This window comes from Ptychodera flava, chromosome 16 (genome assembly GCF_041260155.1).
Source record: "Ptychodera flava strain L36383 chromosome 16, AS_Pfla_20210202, whole genome shotgun sequence".
Lineage (NCBI taxonomy): Eukaryota > Metazoa > Hemichordata > Enteropneusta > Ptychoderidae > Ptychodera > Ptychodera flava.
Genome location: NC_091943.1, coordinates 5,523,752 through 5,542,014, shown reverse-complemented (window position 1 = coordinate 5,542,014; position 18,263 = coordinate 5,523,752). Strand labels below are relative to the sequence as shown.

General features: G+C 38.3%; 1 protein-coding gene across 1 annotated transcript in view; it reads left to right on the top strand.

The window, feature by feature from the left end:
- LOC139152621 (cubilin-like) overlaps positions 1-18,263 on the top strand; it is a 45,402-nt gene that overhangs the window by 20,385 nt on the left and 6,754 nt on the right. The window contains exons 7-17 of the mRNA XM_070725865.1: positions 643-888; positions 3,569-3,670; positions 7,573-7,914; positions 8,324-8,428; positions 8,779-9,021; positions 9,782-10,120; positions 12,108-12,282; positions 12,587-12,765; positions 13,097-13,192; positions 13,713-13,952; positions 17,316-17,654. Coding sequence (XP_070581966.1) covers positions 643-888; positions 3,569-3,670; positions 7,573-7,914; positions 8,324-8,428; positions 8,779-9,021; positions 9,782-10,120; positions 12,108-12,282; positions 12,587-12,765; positions 13,097-13,192; positions 13,713-13,952; positions 17,316-17,654 — 2,406 coding nt within the window. The remainder of the gene's footprint in view (positions 1-642; positions 889-3,568; positions 3,671-7,572; positions 7,915-8,323; positions 8,429-8,778; positions 9,022-9,781; positions 10,121-12,107; positions 12,283-12,586; positions 12,766-13,096; positions 13,193-13,712; positions 13,953-17,315; positions 17,655-18,263) is intronic.

Here is an 18,263-nt window from a genome sequence, read left to right as displayed (position 1 = left end):
TGGAAATAAAACAAAAATTCTCTAAATCAGACCAATATTGGGAAGTAAGTGGCCAAAAGCATTGAACCTATAATAGCGTTGATCGCGATTTCGGGTTTTGTTACTAAATATGCTGCACGCGCAGGACTTTCGGACAATATGCTGAAATTCAGACAAATATTGTCGTTGTAATGCGCGACTGTTGTTGCAGCTTGTAGTCTCAGTCATCAATTCATACGAATAAGTGTGACGCTAAATAGCCATTCTAACACTCGCGGGATTTATTTTCGTCGTTTATGCTGAAAATGCGGACAAATGTTTATTTATGCATATTAATGAGAGAACAGTGACGTCATTTGCGATCAGCGCCATATTGGGGCGGCCATTTTGGATTATGCAAATTAGGCAGTTTTCCACTCCTTTGATTTTGGAAGACTTTTGATATGTTTTTCTGTGTGTTTTTCTGAGGTGAGTAGTGAAAAAATAAATTCTGTTGCAATTTGTGGTGGGTCATTTTGTATTTTGACTGGACTATTACGGAAAGGCTTCTAACACCTGGCCATGCTATACTTCGGGACTTTGGCCAAACCATTTTTCCTGTACTGTAAACATCTTGTAATATAGTTTAAGTGATCATCACAATCTTTTTTTCTCAAAATACAGACTGTGGTCCTGGCCTACAGAAAGTAACTGACATCAGTGAAACGATTAATTTGATTGTGGGTATGTTTGATCAGAACATGGATTGCCGATGGATTGTGAAAGCAATAAACAGCACAACATTATTGGCGACCTTTGACACGTTATCTTTACAAGATAACAACAACTATGTGACTTTCCGTGATGGTCCTCAGAGATTGAGTAATCTGATCGGGACTTATCATGGGGTATCTGCCTCAGCAGTCAAAGGTGTGTTTTATATTTATTTACTGTGATATGAAATGCTTATGTGTTCTGAAAATGAAAAGTCAACATTTGCATGTTGATCATTAAGCACTGTTTACTGTCAAAAATTAAATACTATGTCATATCCTTATTTCAGATTGATTGTCCTGAAATTGAAATTAAAAGATTCAATTTATGGTCCAATTTAAATCAGGTTCAGTGAAATACTTGTCATTGACAACCACTGTGTTCAATTGTGTATGTACCAGTATGCAATTAAACACATTCAAAACTTCCCAGCCCATGTATTAACACTGTGACAACTACAACAGAACACATCTCAACATAGAGTGTATTCACACTCATCTGGTGCTGTAATTCAATGATAAATGCATTAAGTTATGCAAAATGTATTAACAAGCATTGTTTTAGAGTGCAATACAACCAATGATGAGTTATTATTAATGGAAGATATTCATTAGCCTAAATCATGCACTATCTAATAGAAGAACTACCCCCACCACAGATGGGTATACATGAGATTTGGGTATAATGTATGACATACAGCACAAGACATTAGGCGAGCCAAATTGAGTGTATACCTTCCTGTGAAAGGGGTTATCGCTATTATATATGCCGGTATTATACCAATATAAACATTTGTGTTATGGTGTTACAGTTATGCTCAACGGAAAGTAGACGATGAGATTAAATGATACCTTACTCAATTACTAATTTACATCAGACACTTTATTTCTAAAACTACACTAGTACCTCACAATATTGCTTGCGAGCGGCAAGTTCTCAAAGACAAGAATAACAAATACCAGACCTAAATGATTCCTTAACATAACAGTCGCTTGCCTGCTTCTCTGCCGACATGAGTGCCTTATCTCTTTCCACTGGTTTATTGCCGTAATCTTATACCACGATACTAATTACACAGCCACAAAAAGACAACTGTAGTTCTTGCTGAAATGAACGTCATCGCCGGGGTAGACCGGCCGACATTGTTGAGACACTGCTCAGTAAGTGTCAAGTAGATTGGATTTTTCAATCTTTAAAATCATGACTTCTGCTTTTGCCAATTTTCATTTTCTTTGACACTAAAATGCCTTAAAACAGATTACCCCTAATTCTTTGTATGAAAATGCCTCGACCTAACCCCCCTAATTCTTTGTAAAACAGGTCCACACTTACGATTGATAACAATGGGTATTTTGCCAAACCATGGTGGTGAAAATGTTACAATCAACTGCCACTCTGTAATTTGTGCTAGAGTGAAGATAAGTGTGGACAAAACATTTGGATAAAACTGACTTAATTTGGCAATGTTATCACGCATGGGGGTCTCTAGCTATGTACCATATCGCCAACTTTACAATTACCTAAGCTACTGATGATTAATGTGAAATACTGTCTATGTGTCCACTGTTCTGTGTATCTCTTCTAGCAGTCAAACAGTGGTGCAACTATTCTCATGCATACTCTTCCAAGTACATTTGATTGGGATGTTTAACGTTTTGTGTTTATTATATCCAATCAAATGAGACTTTGTCTATCTGTTATTCAATGGCTCAAAATTGATGAGGGTCAATTACAGATTTGTATAATCCTCTACAAGATTTACTCGCCAAACCAGAGAAACCATATAATTATTGTCTGTCTCAAGATATCTTTGCAAGAGCTTTTCAGACAAAACGTTGATTCATGAATGATGAAGATGTTCATTATTTGCCTTTTATATATCTCTTTGAGAGGCATATATGTTACTTCATGCTTCAGCCAACTTACAGTTGTCTTTTTGTCACTGTGTAATTAGTATCGTGGTATAAGATTACGGCAATAAACCAGTGGAAAGAGATATGCACTCATGTCGGCAGAGAAGCAGGCAAGCGACTGTTATGTTAAGGAATCATTTAGGTCTGGTATTTGTTATTCTTGTCTTTGAGAACTTGCCGCTCGCAAGCAATATTGTGAGGTACTAGTGTAGTTTTAGAAATAAAGTGTCTGATGTAAATTAGTAATTGAGTAAGGTATCATTTAATCTCATCGTCTACTTTCCGTTGAGCATAACTGTAAAAGTTTTTTTCTTGGTAGTTTTCAAGAAAAAAGGGAGAAAGTAGAATGTAATGTGGCATTTTGAATGGTATATTCAGTACCTTACAATGTTGACACGTAGGATAAATTAGGGTGCGGACTGGGCTATTGAAGTGGAAACGACAAAAAGAGACAGAGCTGATTTGGCAAAGGGCTAGCCAAATGCTCTGATATGGCAGTTTTAAGATCAATATTCTTAGCGTTTACACCCCTCTTGCAATTAACTCGATTTATTTCATCATTTAATTATTTTAACACCAATTTTACTTCCTATAAAAATTCTTTGTGTCTCTGCAACAAGCTTTTTTCCTAGTTGAGGAGCCCGTTTTCGCACTAGTAAAACATATTTTCACAACAACCAGGATCTGCTCTTGTCCAATCAGAAAATACATTGCCATGACTGACACACAGATATAATATAATTTACGTCTTGATAAGTTAAAACATATTTTTTTTAGTTCTATTAACTTGCTTACTTTATGTTTGACATTTAGTAATTCATAATTTATCTTTCAAAATTATGGTTTACACAAAATCACAATGCTTGACATGAAGTTTCCACTGTAGAGTAAACTGTGTCATGTATTGTGTTTACCGTTAAAAGATATGCCTGCTATTTTAACATCACAAGAATATCTGTGGATCAATTTGCGGACGGATGAGATTCCAACCTATGGAAAACTCAATGTCACAGTCACTTCACAAGGTAAGGTACAAACTAAAGACATGCATTTATCATTACCTTTTGCAACTTTTTTCTCGTAATTTCCTCATCACATTTCCCTTTCAAACTTTGCCAACCATTTCAATGATGTGGTAAACCCTTTCACCACCATGGTTTGGCCCAAACCCTTTGTTTCTACAGTTTCCTGTTTGTGGACCTGTTTACAGGGAATTAGGGTGAACAGACTCAGTCATAATCAATGTGCTGTATTCCTGATGAGATGAAATAGAAAGCAAATTGTTTCTACAGTTTACAATTTGATGGAAGAAAACAACTTGTGACATATAAATTACATAAAAAAGGCGTAGAACAACTGTTAAACCAGGTTAAAGTTCGTCCCTACCGATCATACCAAAGTGTTCCCAGAAGTACATACCGGTAGGCTTTCTCAAAGTACCTTGTTGACTATGCTGCTTCTAGTCTCTGCCTATAAAACATACCCACAGTCCCTCTATCCACCGGTCTGGAAACGCCTATTGTAAAGGTGTCAATCACCTAGACCGCACAGCCGAACCGCGATACGAGGGCCAGTCACGTGATAATGCGTAGCTTGGGTTTGTCCTGCATGCCACAGTCCCCGATTGTGTGTACGCTTTTCTCGAATTTTCGCTGTTTTTGGCTCTATTAAGTGTTCTCTGCGTCTATCTACGACACGAAGACAGAAATTATCATATCCTGAAACGGTGTGTGTTTTTCGTGATCCTTATCCCATCATAAATGATGATAGTGTGCGATAATTTCTGGGGTTGACCGCTGCGAGTGTGTTGACGTACGTAGCACAAGCAATGGCTGGAATCACACCGGAAAATTTGTGGTCCCTTTCTCTTGCAATGCTAGTAGTCAGTGTCTCCAAATATGATCTAAATATGTTTTCTGTGTAATATTCTATATGAAATCATGTCTGTTAACTGAACAGAATATAGGTAAGACAACTGCAGAAATGCATGTAGATTTTAGTTGTGTGGTCGCACATTTTCCCATGCAGCGTCAATATGGCGAACTCTCGATACGTACGCTTGCTCAGGCACGGCTGGAAACACACCGGAAACTTTGTCATCCCTTTCTCTTGCAATGCTAGTTGTCAGTGCCTCCAAATATGATCTAAATATGTTTTCTGTGTAATATTCTGTGAAATTATGTCTGTTAACTGAGCAGAATAGGAACGACAACTGCTGAGAAATGCACGTAGATTTTATTCACATATTTTCCCATGTAGCGTCAATATGGCGAACTCTCGATACATACGCTCGCGCTCAGGCACAGTAAATACCTTTTACAAAATGCTATCATGTCAACACAATAACAAGTTGGTAATGAACTACTCAGCTGTCGATGTTAATATTCAGCTGATTTTGCCTGTCTTGATTTCGGGCAATAGTCCATGACACTTGCGAACAGTGCGTGGCCATTTTGTTTTTCGATCGTGATCATAATGCAACCATAATGTGTGGTCCCTTTCAAGCTTTATCTAGAGGGGCAACGTTACCCATTTAATGAAAAAATAAATTGTTTAGTGTTTCTAAAGGGAACAAGTTGTAATGTTTTGTGATATTCTGAAAATAACAACCCACAAACGTCATGTTTTTGAACGATCACATTGCGGCTGTCATAGGATCGTGGGGTAGCGACATCGATATAACGGCCAGTTGAACATTGTCAGTGTCCTTTGTTTAAGGTGTAAATCGTGTGTTTGTTCATATCACGGAGTGTCACAAAGAAACCAGCCACGTTTCCAGACCGGTGGATAGAGGGACTGTGACATACCCTAAGCTCTGTGCCGTCAATGATGTTCCCTAAGTGATGTGCCCCTAATAACATGCCCCCAGTGATGTCCCCCAAGTGATTTACCCTCAATAATGTCTTCAGTGATATGCCCATAGTAATAAGCCCTCTGTGATGTGCTCTGAGTGGTGTGTCCCCAAATAATATGCCCTCAGTAACATACCCTAAATGATGTGCCCTCAGTAACATACCCCAAATGATGTACCCTCAGTAACATGCCCCAAATGATGTACCCTCAGTAACATGCCCCAAGTGATGTACCCTCAGTAACATACCCCAAATGATGTACCCTCAGTAACATGCCCCAAATGATGTACCCTCAGTAACATGCCCCAAATGATGTACCCTCAGTAACATGCCCCAAATGATGTACCCTCAGTAACATGCCCCAAATGATGTACCCTCAGTAACATGCCCCAAATGATGTACCCTCAGTAACATGCCCCAAATGATGTGCCCTCAGTAACATACCCCAAATGATGTACCCTCAGTAACATGCCCCAAATGATGTACCCTCAGTAACATGCCCCAAATGATGTTCCCTCAGTAACATGCCCCAAATGATGTGCCCTCAGTAACATACCCCAAATGATGTACCGGTACCCTCAGTAACATGCCCCAAATGATGTACCCTCAGTAACATGCCCCAAATGATGTACCCTCAGTAACATGCCCCAAGTGATGTACCCTCAGTAACATGCCCCAAATGATGTACCCTCAGTAACATGCCCCAAATGATGTACCCTCAGTAACATGCCCCAAGTGATGTACCCTCAGTAACATACCCTAAATGATGTACCCTCACTAATATACCCCAAATGATGTACCCTCAGTAACATGCCCCAAATGATGTACCCTCAGTAACATGCCCCAAATGATGTACCCTCAGTAACATGCCCCAAGTGATGTACCCTCAGTAACATACCCTAAATGATGTACCCTCACTAATATACCCCAAATGATGTACCCTCAGTAACATGCCCCAAGTGATGTACCCTCAGTAACATGCCCCAAATGATGTACCCTCAGTAACATGCCCCAAATGATGTACCCTCAGTAACATGCCCCAAGTGATGTACCCGCTATAACATGCCCTGAGTGATGTGCCTTCAATGATATGCCCTGAGTGATGTGCTGTCAATGATATGCTCTGAGTGATGTGCCATCAATGATATGCTCTGAGTGATGTGCCTTCAATGATATGCTCTGAGTGATGTACCCGCTATAACATGCCCTGAGTGATGTGCCTTCAATGATATGCCCTGAGTGATGTGCTGTCAATGATATGATTTAGCCTAACAATGTCAAAAGAGCAAGTCAGGTATTGTGCAGCAAAATGGCTACACCAGCTTATCAAGCTTGGCCATGACTCACTCTAATCATTAAGGGTTAAACTGCAGTGGCAGTGGAAGAGTGATATGGTGAGGTTTTTTAGAGAATCTAATCCCCAACAATGAAAGCATTCAGCAAAATTATATAAGTCTGTTAAACAAGCTGGTGGTATGTTTGTGCCATATGGTATGAAATATCCTACTCCAGAAAACAGGATTGCTTCCCCTTTGGTGCAGCTGAGCAGTAAAACGTAAAGGCATGTTTTTCAATCCCAAGATCTAATATTACAGTGTGAACTTCATTGCCAATATGTTCTATACACCTTCAAAGGATAGATCAAATCAGAATTTATTGTGTCTTTCTTTGGGTACGTCTATTTATAATACTGATAGCAATTTTCAATTTTATAAAGATGACACATTATATACCACATGTCTCAAGGAAAAAAAGCATATTGTTCCAGTAGACTGACATATTCTGCATATAAACTGTACTGTTCATTGTTTTTTCATAGTGACATATATGAAAATATTATAGTATTTGAGTAATTTGACCACTGAAAATCTAGTTTTACCTCTCTTTTGTTTTGGTTTTTGACACCTTTCCAAGTGTGAAAATGAAATGAGGACCAATGGCTGTAGCTTCCTTTAGACTTAATACCGTATATACCTTTCAGCCATGTAATCAATTAGTTTTTTGCTCATGGGTCTTTCATTACAAAACCTGAGCACAACTGTAATAACATCCCTTGCCTTGCTTTCATTTTACAGCCTATGGGAGACAATACTTCCAGCCAATGCCTCATACACCATTCAAAGTAGATAAACCAGCTGATTTTGCAACACAGTTGTACCGCTTTTCAACTGCCCCAGATTATCAGACTGTGAATGACAACCAAGTGGAGTTGCTGTTCCCTGAGTGCTACCTATCAAATGGATCCAGTTTGACATTCTACGATGGAAACAGCGCCCTCGATCCTATGCTTGCTCAGTTCATCGGACCAATGTTTGCTTGCAACTCTGTTTACTCCAATGGGCAGAATGTATTCCTTGTTATGGAAGGGTTACAGGGAAATGACACAGTCTCTGGTCAATTCAGTGTAATTGAACCAGGTAATGAGTACATACCTTATAGGCAAGACTTCCTTTAGGTCCCCTTGAACCTTGAATACATTTCATTTTGGGGGCATTCCTGATAATAATTACATCAATCCAGGGATAAATTGGTTCAGGGAAAAGCGTAGGGTTAGTTTTTGGTTCGGCTTTAAAAACATAAACATGCTAAATGTACATTCTACTGACCAAAAGCCAAGGATTAGAGGGACCTGTAGGAAGTCTTTGCATGCGACCTATATAGTCAAAACATTGATTTCAAATTACCAGTACAAGTATTTGCAGTTTACTTTAATGCTCCTTATGTGTGTCTTTTCTTTATGTATAATACTGCAGCAGATCAGAAAGCATAAGATAACTCTGTCCTATATCATAATGATGTGTCAATGATAATTTATTTCATTGACAGGTTGCCATGGAACTTACCTGGATTCAACTGGCACATTCTCCCTCAATGGGTCAGTTCTGACAGATTCATCCATGTGCAGCTGGACCATCAAGCCATCTGATACGTGTATGTGCAGTACCTTCAACTTAGCATATGCATACCATGTGATGGTCATGTGACTATTGCATGGTAGATGGAGTCAAGATCTATTACCTACAATAGGCATAAGACATATGGTAGCTGGGCAAGGATCAGCCTCACATTTCATCAAACTTTGACAAAATGGTTGACCTATTCAAATAAGTGATGAGAATTTACCAATTTGTTTGTCATATAGTGAACATGTCATAGTTCAAGAATTCGAATTGGAAACCTTGACAAAACCTGATGTTGACAAAGAAAAAGAAATGAATTATAACTTTTAAAAGTGATAATAACATTATCATAACTGACGTAGATTCGTCTTTCTGCTTCAGCTAGAGTATTGTCTCTAGTTATTTCAGAAATCAAAATGGCTGACGAATCGGACACCATCAATGTGCACTATGGAGAGAGCTCAGGTGATCCTATCATTGCAAAGGTCGACAAATCTCTTCATAAAACTCCGGTCATCTTCTCAAGTGGTCATAGTGCCGGCCCACTGCTTGTGGAATATAACAACACCAAACATACGAATGGTACCAACATGGTGTTTGTGGCCTCCTACAAACTGCAAGGAGGTAGCTAGATTTGTCACATTCACTCACATGACTTTACTTTTATATATCTTTCCATAACTTTTTCATTTTATAAAACCTACATCTACAGTCAGACTTTTGAGCTGACCTAACCTAATCTTTTACATCCAGTTTTCGATCTGTCAAAGTGTGTTCCAAAAATTTGACGTTAAATCCTCATGGACAGATCTTAATGATACTTTGTGCAAATTCCATTACCACTCTGTCTATGCTGATCAGCAGTTCTGCTGGAAATATGGTATTAAAATTAAAAATAGGTCTCAGACATGCTTCTAGATCTGAGACTAAGCCCACAAGTTAGCACATTTTACCAATACAAAATTACTTTCTGTTTCCCTAACATCCCTAACTCACTCAAAAATAGATAGTAAACACAAGGAATGGTACTTTAGCTTCAATCTCTTAACCTCTTTCCAAATCTGTGGCTATGAAATATTTTTTAACAAATAATATGTTGTAGCACATTTAAAGTCTTTTACAGCTAAGACATGTGATTTTGGATTTTTAAAGATGCAGCCATAATTGCAGTTGACTACTCATAATAAATTATGACTAAAAAAAAATCTTAAATTTCTTTGATTCACTACAATGGAGGATTTAAATGAAGGGAGAAATTTGTTGGGGACTTTACCATTAGTATGTTTCTATGTATAGTATAGTTTTTATGGCAAGACTGAAAATTTCTTCTTTGTTCCCTTCTGATTTGTCAAAGATTTACATAGCCTTTCCTTTGCCCTTACAGGCTGTCAGAATTCCATGACTGTGTCAGCCAGTGGAGAGCTGCACTCTCCAGAATTCCCGAACCAGTATCCATTCAATGCCCAGTGCTGGCACAAAATGACCATTCCGGATGGAAAACTTGCCCACCTGTATTTTGACAGTTTCAGTTTGTATTCCAAACACCAAGTCACAGTTCTGGATAACACCAACGGTTCAACTTCTATCGGGAACTACTCCGGCAATGTACCACCTAATGACATCATTTTCAGTGGTACTGATCTCCAGGTCAGTTTTTCAAGCTTGGCGGATGCCAGCGATTTGAATGTCGCTCAAGGATACAATATCTCATACACACTACTTGGTAAGTCACAGAATTTTACGGTATAGCCTTTTGAAGAATAGTATTGAAAGAATTTAAGTGTAAGTAAAACGATGCTTCATTTCATTCACTTTATGGTGAAATCATATTAACACATTTCTTTACTAGCCTGCTGGCCAGGTATACTTTTATTGCATCGTGCAGTCATCAATTCTTTGCTGGTGTCCAAGTCATTGCAAAGTAAATTTGTACATGCATTGGTGTTTGACATATGTAACTTTCATTTCAGATGGATCACTCTTAAGGTAATATGCACCTCGAAAGTGAAAGACTTAAACTTTTGCTCAAACTTTCCTCAAGGAATCTTTCGATCATTCTCTTTCAAAATCAAGAATAAAAATAGGGGGTCACCGTGCAAATTTTGGTACTGGAGAAACAAATAACCCAAGATTTACCGATATTAGAAATTCAAAATGGCCGCCATCCCTGTGTTAACTCTATGGTGAAAAATAAAAATTTTTGAATTTCAAAAAACTAAGCCGGTGAAAAGTTTTCTTTCACCAAGAGCTTTAAAATGAACCCCCACATGTGGTATATCAGAAGAGAACTGTAAAAGTTTGAGAGTCCGAATGTCTGTCCCCGAGGTGCGTTCTACCTTAAGTCATGAGAGCCAATCACATTATGTATTTAAGCTGTGCAGGAAATGATGAAAATATGTTTTGAATTATAGATGTAATTAATAATTAACAGATACATCAGCAATGCCAGTGAGACTTCTGTTTTGTTTTTTTGCAGCACTAGTTTTTGATACTCTGTCAGTTACTAGTATATTTCAATATGGATTGCTAAATGTTTAAAAGATAATGTGAATGTTTAATAATATCTAACTCTTTTCTTGTCAGTTTTAGGTATAGATATAAGTCGTCATAACATGCCTGTTGTGATGTAGAATGCATGGATTAAAAAAAGTGATGATGACTTATGAAATCTCTCTCACTTAAAACATGTCAACTGTTCTAACTTCTAATGCTCACCAATACTCATGCCTGTGATTTCTTTCTCAGTGTCTTTGACCTCTAACTGCCAGAAAAAAAACACTACCACAGGAGAAGACTTCTGGGTTAACGAAGACTTTGTGAGTGTTGTGTGGAGACCTCAATTGGCAGCAACTTGATAATTTTTCAGAATTTTGTTCTGTGTATAAACTAGATTTGTTTGCCAATGCCCTGAAATATACTGAAATACCCATACTGAAATTTCATTCATCAAAACATCCTGTAAATGTGTGGTGTGCATCCTAATTTATCAACAACTGTCAAGACAGGAATTCACATCCTGACTTCAAGAAAGCATGAGATAAATGGCCTGTACTCACTTGTTGAAAACAGGTCATTTCAATAGGTTTCAGGGATTGGAACTAGTTACTGTAGTCAAAACATAGAACAAAATATTTAAAAAATTTATCTAGGAAAAGGGCTGTTAGTGTGTGACCTTTCATCTTGTTTATCACTAATACTCATTTTTTATACTTTCCTCAGCGTGTTATGTAGAATATACAAGTACTGTGTGTGAACATCTGAACTCTATTTGAAAATGTCAGGTTTGACAATATGGTACATCCCACAAAAGTGGTGTATTGCCATGCAGTTGTAATGTCACTCTAATTAATCAACTTAGCTAACTGATTTGATTCTAACAACAACACCAGAGCTAACTCTCAAATATCACTATTGAAAATTAATGAGAATATTTTAACATTTAGGTTCTGCCCAGGTGGTTTTGCAAAGATGATGCCCAGACAGTAAGACACCAAGCTTATCCAAGTTTATGGATGCTCTTATAAGTGAAGCATTTACAACATGACCCAGAGTCACACTATCATTTAACTTTTCACCAACACTTTTTTCCAATAGAAAAACCTTGGGTGAAAAGTGAACTTTTTGTTAACTATGACGACAATAACTCATTGTTCCCTATAGACACTGCTAGTGTCTATGCTGTATCGTGATAACACAAAATTATTTCATAGATTGTGGAGGCAATTTGACAAGTTCGTCAGCTGAGTTCTCAACACCCAACTATCCTAAAGCTGTTAGCAATTCATCAACCTGCATATGGATCATAAGTGTTCCTCAGCAGAACGGTGCTCCAACAGTGGTTCAACTAATGTTTCAAACAGAAGAAGCTAGCAAGCAGACAAAAACGTACGCATCTATACTTGGTTTAAGTCTACTTCATTTTGCCATGTTTATCAGATGTTTAAGGATGTCAGATGTGTGTTAATCAAGGATTATGCTGATACTATGGATTATAATGAGATCTTTGCCAGGAGTTTGCTTATCATGAATCCTCAAAAAATTTAATTTGTGTTTAATAAATAACTGTAAATGAACAAAACAAGGGATGAGATTTGAATTGAACAAATTGCCAGTGTCACTAGAACATAAATCAAGCTGTGATCCTTTTTTGGAATGATATCTACATATTTACTATGAATCTCTTTCACAGCAACTTCATTGAAATCCGTGATGGGCCATCTCTGCGATCTGATATCATTCAAGTCAGTGAGTCCAAGGCGACGTCCACAAGAATTTTCTCCACATACAATTACCTGTTTGTGAAGTATCATTTTGAGAATGTTGGTGCAACATCAGGATTTCCGATTAAGTTCACGTACCAAACTCTCGGTTAGTTGATCTCTCGTGGCCACCTCTTGTGAGCTAACTTCAGAACGGTCTCTGTAAATGTGACAATGAATTCAGGGTCAAAGGTCAAAAGTGAGGTGATCTTGAGACACAAGTTGTACACAACAGATATTCACAAAACTTTAAAACGATTTTTAAATTCTTGCGACTCTGTAGAATCAAGTTATAACAATTTCTTAAAATAGTTGCTTTTGTTGAAGTTGTCTTTGAAGCAATTTTGTTGCTTCATTGTAAAGACTCTTTATTTATGAATCAGTAACGTGTCCAGGCATTTTATGACAAAGCAATGTATATTTCATTTCTTGTCGTCTAGGTTACCATGTTAGCTATACTGATTCTTCAAATACTTTCAGTCTGAATGAAAGTCAGGCTAGCAAAACCTGCAGTTGGTCAATAAATCCACCTCAAGGTAAGCTTCTTTGTCACTTTCAGTTTTGTAGCAATGTCAAAATGCAGGGTCATGCTCATGTTGAAGTCTTTTATTCTCAGGAACTATGATTTTGATTCTAAACTTTTGTCTGGTTAGTAAATAAAATTGGATAATATTACAGCGGTGAAGAAGCTTATCAATGTGTCAGAGTTCTCATAAAAACATTCTAATTTCAGTTGTGCTACAATATTTTTAAAAAATTCCATGTAAAATTCCTCTATGCCAGTAACTCATTCAAGTAAGCAGCTGGATTTACAGAACACAGACATCAGCTTTGAGCTTGTAATTCAATATCTTCTATTCCCAGCTGATCAGCCAAGCTACCACATCAGCCAAGGCTCTTGAAAACATGATGTGCCATTAGGGTTTGTAATCCAGGTGCTTCTGGTTTGTAGCCAATATATTAGTACAGATGCATACATGTATATTACACATTACCATATATAAAGTAATTTTGCAAAACATCGCTATAAAACTTGAAAATTTTACTTTTTTTCAGATGGTGTTTTAGGTCTCATGATTTCCCAAATCCAAATGAGTTCCAATAGTTCCATCTCAGTTTACCATGGACTGAGTGCAAGCGATCCCCTTATCGCAAAGATAGACAGCACTCTGCATAAAACGCCAATCATCTTCTCCACCAATCACAGTGCAGGCCCAATGTTTGTTGAATACCGTCAAGACAGTAAAGGCACCAATGATGGAACAATATTCTCAGCCATGTATAGACTTCATGGAGGTATGATCAGCTAATAGTTCAGAAATCATTATTGTTGCTGAACAGAATTACACATAATACAAAACCAGCCCACAAGCCAAGTTGCAAACCATAAAAGGAATAGTGCAGCAATCCAGTGTAATGATAAAGTTGCTGGCGCAAATAAACTTGGAACACCGAAGTCCCTATATACATAGGAAAACCGCTGGCGATATCCCTATATCGCCAAGTGATTAGCCAAAGCGGTATCGCTAGTGAGTTAGATCATCTTACAGTTTGTTTATCGAAAACACTGCGGGGTGCCCATACTGCATGTGTTTCATAGACAAAAAGCCATAGCAGAGGCCGTTCAATTTGCGTGAATGATGGTACAAGAAAGGATTGACGTTTTGAGTAAAGTTACTTGGGTAAATTTCGATGAGCAGGGAACCTGTTGAAGCAACCGTTTTGACAGACTTTCCCTCAAAATGAAGAAAGAGTGTAGGTGAGAAAACGGTAGGTGTTGTCATTGAGCTCGCTATCGTTTGGCTTCGTTTCGTTGTGCAGGCGTGTCATCATAAATGCCGTCATTTCCACTATCTCACAAAAATTGTAAATTACGCCCGGCATTGTGGTTAAATCTGTATTTTTAACTTTCATTTTTATAAAGTGATCAGCTTACGTTGAGGTTTACAATGTGCGTCTCTTTCTTATATGTTGTACATGAACCTTTATTCACGTTTTACACCCATCGAGCGATGTAATATCTCGAGCATGTACTTCGACAATTTCCATTCAAAGCGACAGTGTTTCCTTGAGTGAAATTCAAAGTCGCTAAATTTCTAATTTCATTTCGAAGAAACCGGTTTGTCCATAGACCCTCGTTTCTCGAGGATCTATGGTTTGTCGACCGGTGTAAAGTAGATGCGTATTCTAAGTGAGGAATAGACGGTTGTGAACATAACCAATGGTACCGCTACGTTACCGGTACGTTATCGGCCGTGCGAGTTGCTGGGTAAAACTTCCTGGCTTTGACGTTTTTTTGTCCGACATGTCATAGCGAAATTCTGTGAGAACTAATACTGGCAAGGTTTCGGTTTTCGGAGAATTTCAGTGTATCAGCTGATTATCAAGTTGAAATAAAGCGCGAGCGTGGATGGTCCGACTTGTTGCTGCTGGCGCACGGCGTGGTGTGGCGGGGAATCTCTGTTACAAGCATCCAACTGTCGGCCATAACCTCTACGGTCGCCATCGACGGTTTCGTGATTTTGAAGAATAAACTAAACCGTAGATAAAGCTAGACCTTTTCTCGGCTTTGTTTCTGAAAACCTCTCCTCAGAGGCAAAGGCGACGTAAACCGTGTCCGAGTCTCGGCCTTGACATGACACAAGAAAGTCATAGTTCAATCACATTTATTTGCGTGCGTCATACAGATGATATCATTATTCATAGGGGTATCCGATTGAAGTGGGTACATACTATTCTCAAGAAACGTACGATGAAAAAGGACAGGCTAAATAAAAATGTTTCAATCATATCATCAATTGCAAAGAACGCTGAAATGCTGCAGATTTTAATCGCTATGGCAAAGTTTGTTTTTTGACCTCAACGTTATCCGATCGAGAACGTAAACTTAGTTTGACCCAAAGTTTGAAAATGTATTTTCTGATCTCCCGCGGCATGGCCCGCAGCCCAGCCAGTGACGTCGACGTTTCGTACTTCAAATTCTGTGAGCTACATCAAATCACCACGATCAGCGGACAAGAAATTACTATTTTCAAATCGCTATCACCAAAAATTACAGAGAAATGAGACAACACGGTGAGAAAAAAGGCATATCATCAATGATGTTGATAACCTACATTTTGCTTCAAAACGGTAAACCACCCAGATTCCCGATACCAACTCGCCCGAATTCATTGACAATTTGTTGGCGAGCCAACGATATATTTTTCCTGCAAACGTAAACAGACTTGCACTGAGCACTGAAAGGAAGAGTTGGCGATATCTTTACCGAAACTGAAAAAAATAGCTGAAGAAGTAGCCACCTCTCAGGCAGTACACGGCCAAGGTAAACCTGAGCGTTCATATTCGACTAATGCCAAATGGAGCATTTTCAACGAAAACGGCGATGTCTAGGCGATGACTTATTTTTAAAGTTGAAGAAAAATGCTTAAAATTTGGTTGTGTTAGTCAATCTATCGAAATATTTTTGTTCCAACTGATAAAATCATAGACAGTCTCGATTATACCATCCAGAATTAATATTTACAGACTATATCGGCAAGGGGGATGTGAATTTTAACACAAGGAACGCGGTACGAACGAACGTGTAATCTCAAACAACGGGCGAGTTGGTTTCGGGCCAATATGACTAAAATCAGATGTAGGTTCCCTGGTCATTGAAATTTACCAACGTAACTTTACTCAAAACGTCAATTCTTTATTGTACCATCGTTCACGCAAAATGAACGGCCTCTGCTAAGGCGTTTTGTCTATGAGACACAGCATGGGCACCCCGCAGTGTTTTCGATAAACAAAGTGTAAGATGACCCAATGCACTAGCGATACCGCTGTTGGCTGATTACTTGGCGATATAGGGATATTCCCAACGGTTTTCCTATGTATATAGGGACTTCGGTGTTCCAAGTTTATTTGCGCCAGCAGTAAACACTTTGTCATAACTACTGTGTACATGGCAAAAACTCAACAAATAGAATTGGTTATCTCAGAGCTAGGCAATGCTGCAGTTTTAGAAGACCCTGCTATATAGGAGATTAATGGCAATAGATGTAAAACAGAACAAGTTCATCTAACTTGTTAAATTGCAGAAAATATCAAAGCCTATGCATGTGTACAAAGTAACTGTGTCCACAGTAAATGTAGTTACATGCATACATGTCTTTGCATCCTATTTTGTTAATGGTGAGCCGTATCCTCTTTACTTCTTTATGATTTCCCCATTTCAATTACTCATGGTACGTAAATCCAGAACATGAACAAGAATATGTTGAGTGTAATTGGGTATGGTGGTGCGATTGGAATGCACTGTGCCACCATTGGCAGAAAGGGGACAGTGTGAATCGTAGGCATGAAGCAAAATAGACAAATAGTATAATATACTTTTGACTGAAGACACCAACACGTGAACAGTAAGCATTAAATTTAATACGCATGCATCTGATTGTTGCCGATTTTCTCCCTTACCACCACTGGCGGCGCTGTGCATTCCAATCGCTACAGATGTACACCACCGTACCCAATTATGCTGAGGATTTACACCACAATGCGACAGCCAACCCTGCATGAATCCAGCTTGCAACAGCATCACCTTCCATGACATCATTCCATTTCACAGAAGGACTCTATTAAACTTTCTCAATGTCTAATATTTTATCATCACAGGTTGTCAGAAATCCATGACTGCATCTGCCAGTGGAGAGCTGCTTTCCCCAGACTTCCCGAACCAGTATCCATTCAATGCCCAGTGCTGGCACAATATAACCATTCCGGATGGAAAACTTGCACATTTGTATTTTGACAGTTTCAGTTTATATTCCAAACACCAAGTTAGAATTCTGAACTATACCGGCAATGCAACTGCTATCGGGAACTACTCCGGTGATGTACCACCTAATGACATCATTTTCAGTGGTACTGATGTCCAGGTCAGTTTTTCAAGCTTGGCTAATGCCAGTGATCTGAGTGTCAGCCAAGGATACAATATTTCGTACACACTACTTGGTAAGTTAAGCAGTTATGTGTAAACAAAGGAATTGACATCTCATAATTCATCTCTGTGGCACTCCTTTGATCTACATGTCATCTTGATGTCTTCAAGCATATAACGTCGCCTCACACAAAAATATACTTCCATCTAAACAATATGTCCATGTTTTAGAATGTGGAGTTGTGTGAATATTGTTTGACTCTTACATTTGTCAACATTGTGTGTTTTATGGACAATAAACTTGTCTGCAGCAATGCATGTATCTGTAATTCTCATGCTATTATGGTGCTATTGTTGTAAAAAGTAGATGCTCGATGCACATGTATTTGCAAAGTTGCTTAGCGCCCTCTTGGAAATGCTGTTGTCAAGTGCTTGTCATCGATGAATTCATATAATTTGTATTTAATGGGTTAAGAAAAGCTCAGAGAGTTTTGTGTATTTTTTGAGTCAAGTAAGTCGTTCACGCCAATATACTACACTTAATATTGAGACTTCACATAATTTCATGATTACGTTCATCACTTTTGGTGTTAGCTGTGAAAGGTTGTAGTCTTTATGTGATCTTTTAGTACTAATGACTGACAAAAAATTTGACTCTTTCTTCAATAAAATTGCTTACTTTC